We start from the raw sequence: 7,521 nt of genomic DNA, 5'->3' as shown, positions 1-7,521 counted from the left end.
TTTGGACGTTAAAGGGTTAATGTGATGTAATGTGTGTTGAGTACCACCGTTCTCCAGTTTCATGTTTGATTGGACGTCACTTCCAGAAAAGCATGAACTTTCTGCCAAAACCATAATAAACAGCAGGACTTCTGCTCTCTCTCTCTCTCTCTCTCTCTCTCTCTCTGTGTGTGTGTGTGTGTGGGTGTGTGAAGAGATCTGAGAGCTGAAGTACTGTTTCAGAGGAATTTTAGAGTAAATAAAATTACTGCAGTTAAACCTGCTTTTGTTATGAAACAACACAGTGCAGCACACAACACACACAAGACCACACAACACTTCACATTTCTACGCAACACTACACATAGATACAAATTATACGATGCTACACAGTACTACATAGAATTGTAGACACAATGCTACACAACCCTATACTACACTACAAAACCCTACCCCACACAACTCTACACAATGCTACACATGATCATGAGGGCTCCAGCTGTTTTCGCTGTGGCTCACAGAGAGGAACAGTCGGGTATAAAAGTAGGTTTTACCCTGGAGCTAATAAGCTCCAGCCCTGGATCTTTGAGCAGAGATATACTTCCTCTGGTCTCTCATCTACTGCACCTAAGACAGGTACGGAGACACCTGTCCAGTCTGGGAGAAGAGTGCTCAGATCATACGGAGCTGTAGTGAGCCACACCCCTAACGTCACACAGAACTGAACACGACACCCGGTGCATGTTCTGTCTCCAGCACGTTCCCCCGCACAGAGCCGCCCAGCCGCCATTCAGCACTGTTTACTAACAACCTTCAGCCAAAATATAATGAAAAGCAGGACCTCTTCCCAGTCCCTGAGCATTTGTGTATGTGTGTGTGTGTGTGTGTGTGTGTGTGTGTGTGTGTGTGTGAGTGTATGTGTCTGTGTGTGTGTGTGTGTGCGGGTGTGCGTGTGTGTATGTGTGTGTGTGTGTGTGAGAGAGAGAGAGAGAGAGAGAGAGAGAGAGAGAGAGATGATGTTCTGAGGGAGGGGTCAGTGTGTTGTGGTGCTGTGTTGTGGACCCAGAGAGAATTGCTTTGGAGTGGTAGGTTTTTTTCCTACATGTGTATAATCAGCACAGATCTGTCTCTGCACACCACAACATCCCACTGATGATCTAAACACAGAGGTATGTATTTAGGTCCAGCTCAACTCTCTCTCTCGCTGTGTGTGTGTGCGCACGTGTGTGTGTGTTACATCTGGTTTAAATAAGATCATTAGGCCAGAGCAGAAAGACCCAGGAGTTTAGACTCAGCTCAGAGATGGCAGTGTGGAGTAGGCACAGGTTGAAATGGTCAGAAAGACAGACATGTTTACATGTGCAACAATCATATGTAAAATGATGTTGTATGATACACAAATGAGCTTGTTTCTGCACTGAACTCAGCACTCCACCAGGGGACTGTAGAGAGCAAAACATACAAGGAAATGGAAATTCTGTGGCAGGTTACTAGCTCCCACAAATTTGACTTGCCTTTGTTTGAGAGGTGGGTTGGGGTGAGGTGGGGTGGGATTTGGTAGGGTGGATGTAGTGTATGAATATTTATTGTCTTACAAACTGGAATATTAAGTTCGACAGAGATGCCCCTCCCTGTGAGACATGACTCATGTTGTGACTCATGGAGCTCCAGGTCTTTCCTCTATGTTTATAAAGCAGACCAGGTCCAATGTCCAGTTAATCTCATTGTGTGTGTGTGTGTGTGTGTGTGTGTGTGTGTATGTGTGTATGAGGGTGCGTGTGTGTGGAATTGAGTGGTTCATTCACTGACGCATGAACACACTCACTAAGTTCCTCTGGTACAGAACAATAAGATTCAACATTTCATTTGTAACTCATGAATGAAATGACTATTGCACAGGGTCTATCTATCTATAATTTCCTTGAACACAGCTGTGAGTTTATTTTGTATAATACCACTGCATTTTATTTTATAAAACTACTTGACACATTCCTCTGCGCAGCACGGTTCCACTCAGTGTTTCTCTGTTGTTATGGAAATGAAATAAATAATCTGCTCTCTCATGGCAAAATGCACTGTGCCCCCTGCCCCTTGTCTGGTTCTGGTTCGTGTGCACTAGATAGTTTACCCTGAACAGAAGAGATGCTCTGTGCTGAGTCATGTGTCGAGTGTTTCATGGATGCAATGAAGCTGGAGAACATTAAGGAGAAAGTGACCACATTCAGCACGGTGAGCGCAAGGGACAGGAAAACTGGCGTCTGGACACCTGCCCTGCACCATGTTTCCAGCTTCCTCCCTGTGTCTGTACAGACCGGCGCATTTGACCATGTTCAAATCAAACACAGACACCCTGCTTCAAACCTCAAACAGGGAAAAGCAGAAGATGTATGGCTCCACCAAACATGAGGCAGGTTGGGAACACTTTACTATATATTATATACACTGTCAGAAGGTTGGTTCTGTGGTGGTACCTTTTGCTGTCTCTGTGGTGGAACCCTCAAGGGTACATGTACTGTACTGTAGTTAGGGAACATAACTGTACCTTACTCTATTATAATTGTAGATATTCAAATTTCATTCTGATTTCATACGCCCAGGATGTTTCATCTCCAGGACTTAGATTATGTTTTTTTTATTTGACACAGTTCTATAATGAAATTTTACATATATACCCTCTCCTTCTGGAGAAGAAAATGTAATGTACCTTTAGGGAACAAGACTGGACTTTTAAACATTGTTGTATCTTTAACATTTACACAGTTTGGGCCTTTTATTCTGAGAGTGTACAGAGGTGTTTAAAGTAGCCAAAAATTGTACTCAAGTAAAAGTATTGTTACTTTAGAATATTCTGACTCAAGTAAAAGTAAAAAGTAGTCATTGAATTAATTACTTGAGTAAAAGTAAAAAGTGCTAAGTACTGAGTAACCTCTTTGTTTAATAATCAGGACATCAAATAATACACCTGGGTGCACACAAATATAGAACAGCAATGAACAAATTCAGAGCCGGAGAATATCTCTTATACAACTAAAATAATTCATTCATACATTCATTCATTTATTCATTCATTCGTTCATTCATTCATTATCTGTAAACGCTTATCCAATTCAGGGTTGCGGTGGGACCAGAGCCTACCTGGAATCATTGGGTGCAAGGAATACACCCTGGAGGGGGCGCCAGTCCTTCACAGGGCAATTAATATATATATATATATACTATAATAATAAATCTTACTACTACAAAGTAACAAATTAAATTAAGCCACAATAACTTGTTTATGTGATGGCTTGGCTCTGTTTGATTGGTGAAAAAGAGTCAAACGTCACTAGTGGCTACGTTTGATTGGTGAGACACAGTCACACAAAACAAAGCAAAGGGACCGTGCAATGGACGGATCAATAAAAATAAGTAGCGAGCAGAATGTAGCACAATGTAACAGAGTAAAAGTACCGCTTCTTCTTCACAAATATACTCAAGTCAAAATAAAAGTAAAAAGTATACTGCATTAAAACTACTCTTATAAGTACAATTTACAAAAACTTATTCAAGTAAATGTTACGGAGTAAATGTAGTGCGTTACTACCCACCTCTGTGTATACAAATTAGTTTGAAAGTGTGATAACTGCAGCATCATATTAAAAATTACGAGTCAATAAAAAATAACCTATAAATGAAGTAGTGTGAAAACGGAGAGTGAATAATTTTTAGTTGCTGCATTCATAATGAACTTCATCAGGCAAAAGTGCTGCAGTAGTATTGATATATAGACCCTGTTGCTGGAGGCAGGTGTGTGAAGTGACTCCAGCTCGAGTCTGAACTTGATTCTGTTTCAGAAAGAAGCAGAAAATCAGGCTCTTTAAGAAAACACAAACAAAACTGGTACAATGGGTCAGGGTGTGGAATACACTCACACACACACACACACTCACACACACACATTGTTCACATGCCATGTCACTTCCCACCCAGTCACACTCATACACACAAATACCATTCATTTTATTATAGCATTATAAGCAATAAATGAACTACAATGATTAATACATTGAGAATGTGCTGTATATGAAACACCTGCTGTATTTATCAGCTCCACTTCCACCAAACAGCAACAAGAACAGACTAATATTCACACTGTGAGATAAACACAGCATTTTACACAGCATCCTATACAAATATTGTCTACACTAAAAAAAGGTAATGTATAGGTACATTATTTTCATAAAAGAGTGTAATGTACCTTTAAAGGCACAGCAGTGGTGTTAAAGGTTCATTACATTCTCAGAGGGAGACATTATACAACTGTGTCAAATAAAAGATTATGACAAAAATCCTGGTGATGAAAAAATCTACCACTAAAATAGAACATGGTATAGTTATGTTCCGTAATTAAAGGCACAGACTGTACCCTTGAGGGTACCACCACAGTGACAGTTTTTCTGAGAGTGTACCATGAGAAACACTAAACTTTCCTGCAAACCCACCACACTGACAGATATGTCACGGCTAATTCCTGGCAGTGTACAGAGACAAGGCAGAGATGAGCTCAGCTAAAGGGTTAAAAGAAGAAAAGTGGATGACTGAGAGTGGTAGAGCGTGTCTTCTTTCTCTGACCTGTCACTCTGTAACTGCACACGCAGTCGGGACGTGTGCTGCAGCGTGTGGAGACGTGTCTCCAGACCAAGGGCGCTCAGTTTCCCGCGAAGAGCTGAACCTACAGAAGAATCCCTCATCCTGAATGAACCCCCACAGCACACCCCTTGCTCTTGCTTAAGGAGAAAAATAGAACCCAGACTGACTCCAGGAAAAAACCCAGCAACAGAATGTAGTCCACCTGTTGCTCTGCATACTTTGTTTGCCCCCTTTACCCTGTTCTTCAGTGCTCTGAATATGAGTGGATCAGACACAGCAGTGCTGGTTCTGCACAATGTACAGTGCAGATTCTGCAGTGCTGAGCCCGGAGTAGCAACAACAGAGTCTCTATTCTCCCTGTTACAGCTCAGAGCAGCATCACAATAATTTTTAAGCAGTAATTATAAGGTTTAAATTCTATCTAGAGTTGCTTTGATCACATGCACCCACTGAGCAGCAATAGCCAAATTATCACTCGCTCAGTTCTCTCCCACAACAACGCTCAAATGCAATTCGGTTGCAGGTATCTTCACATCAAAACAAAGCCTTATAACGTTCAGACTAATGAGACAGCGCAGGCAGCAAGGCATCGAGGTCTTTAGCGTTGGATTTGAACACAGTACAGGTGTAGATCGTGGCTCAGCCAATCAGATTTCAGGACTGGAACTGGCTGTTATAACTCTGCTATTATAGGAACTTTTATAAGACTTAGGTCAAATTTAGAAACACACTTTACTGTGCATCCTGCACGCCTAGACACTTCACACCTAGATACTGCACATCTGGACATCATACCTGGACATTTCATACCTTCATACCTTTATTCTGTATCTCTCTGTTCAAGTATCTTGTCACTGACTATATTTCTCTTCATGCAATTTTTGGATATTTCCATCTGTATATTGTTAGGATTTCAGAACAACATCAATAATACAAACAATGTCTTAAAAACCAAATTGTTTCTGGCATGTTTCTGAGACTGTGTTCAGTGTTAAAACAACAGTATGGGGTCTCTGGAGATTTAACTATGGTACTGAACCACTTTCAAAGGGTTTTCTGTTAAAGAAAACTATTTTTAAGAAGGACAAATGCTACAGGAAACAATTGTAACACACACACATACACAGAGAGAGAGAGAGAGATGGGTGGTTAGGGGGGGGGGGCTGGTTCATCTGAATTTCTCTTGTAGTAAAAGTAAGTAAACGTGATCAGAAAGTGAATCGACACCTGTTCTGGTTTAGTCTCTGTGCACAGGGAGCAGTGAAGTGACCCGACCTGTTAGAGCACTGTCCCTGCCCACCACGCCCAACACACACCAAGGGAACACACACAGGATAAATGTAGCACAGCTTTCACCTCTGAGTCATGGCTTAAACACAGAGATAAGCGATCACAGAGTGGGAGACCCTGCTGAAATCACAAGATCTGCTGCTTTTCTGAATGAAAATAATAGTAAATAAACTCCTCAACATGGAAGAATGCAGGAGGGACCAGTTTCCAAGGTTTGAATGAAACTTAGACTTAAACCTAGACTGTCAGCAGTCAATCCCTATCAGATACAATAATTTTAGTCAGGGTTTAGGCATTCGGATCTGGAAAATTGAAACTATGTGGTGTTTTTCACTCTGGGTCACTCTCTTGGACACAGGTTAAACTGTTAAATCAGGTGGTCTCTCAGACAAGGATTAAGCCTAGTACTAAATTTAGGACTAAGCTGTCTGGAAAACCAACCCTCTTGGTCAGTTTCCTGGGCAAGACTAGGTCTAGTCTAGAATTAAACAACAGAGTTAGAGTTAATGTGTCCCATCCTATGGGATTAAATTTTTTAAATCAGTTCTAACCATTCAGAACACTGTGTAGTCCAGGATTTGGCTTAAACTACACCCTGGAGACTGATCCTATGAATCAGGACAGAAATTAAGCCAAGTCTAGGACTGCAAAACATTCTGAACGGAGAGCCTCAGCTGAAAAGTAAACAAAGACCTGAATTAGGTTTCAGACTGCAATGAATGCAGTCTGATTTAATTCAACACTAGCCATTGGTTTCCCAGATGAGGATTAAGCCTAGTCCTGGACAGTGACAGTGCAGTGACAGTGTTGAATCATAAATGGAAAAGCTTTCAGGTCTGGGCTTAAATATAATTCTTGGTTAAAACACTTAAAAAACGCTTAAATTAAGAATCTGACAATCCACCAGTCGCCACACACACACACACACACACGCATGACTTAAGGTGGATCGATGAGACAGAACACTGTTGGCACTTACTTTTTGGGCGTGATGTTCACGCTGGTCTTGGATTTCTTCTTAGTAAACATGGTGCTCCTGGAGAGTACGGAGTTTCAGGACTTTTAATCTTCAGTTTGTAAAAGTTTAATGTGGATTTCACCTTCTTCTCTCTTTTCTCCGCAGGTATAGCGCTCTCTATCCTCTCTCTCTCTCGCTCAGCTGTCACAAACTTCACTGTTCCACAAACACACCTTCATCACACGCATGGCCACGCCCCCTAAGGCGGGGTTTAGAGGCCCAACGAGTAAAAAGCCCACATGCCAAGTGGTATAAATACTGTAAAACATGAGAGTACACTTCTGTATTTTGAAGGATTTATGCTTTTGTGTAAATAATTGCTTTCTCCCGTTTCGTCTCTGTGTCTTACACACACACACACACACACACACAAATTGCATGTTTCTGCTGATTTTCTAAAGCCCTGCTGCTAGTGGAGGAGTGTATTAAGGGGATTGTTTGTAAAGAAAAACACTCCACGATGATGACTCAGTGAACCTCCTGAATCCAGACTGCATTAAAATCACTGCAGGACCAGAGAGTTTCTTTTGTGTTCTGTTACTTACAAACCCAGAGGTCTGTGTCTCAGGATATGATCATGCTTCATACATAACATGGCATCCAAA

At 41.4% G+C, this 7,521-nt stretch overlaps 1 protein-coding gene across 1 annotated transcript in view; it reads right to left on the bottom strand.

Moving 5' to 3' along the window:
• ppl (periplakin) overlaps positions 1-7,043 on the bottom strand; it is a 28,209-nt gene extending 21,166 nt beyond the window's left edge. The window contains exon 1 of the mRNA XM_066642939.1: positions 6,878-7,043. Within this exon, the coding sequence (XP_066499036.1) occupies positions 6,878-6,927 (50 nt within the window). The 5' untranslated portion in view covers positions 6,928-7,043. The remainder of the gene's footprint in view (positions 1-6,877) is intronic.
• Between the last annotated feature and the right edge of the window lie 478 nt (positions 7,044-7,521).

This window comes from Hoplias malabaricus, chromosome 13 (genome assembly GCF_029633855.1).
Source record: "Hoplias malabaricus isolate fHopMal1 chromosome 13, fHopMal1.hap1, whole genome shotgun sequence".
Taxonomy (NCBI): Eukaryota; Metazoa; Chordata; class Actinopteri; order Characiformes; family Erythrinidae; genus Hoplias; species Hoplias malabaricus.
This window is presented reverse-complemented; position numbering and strand designations above follow the sequence as displayed.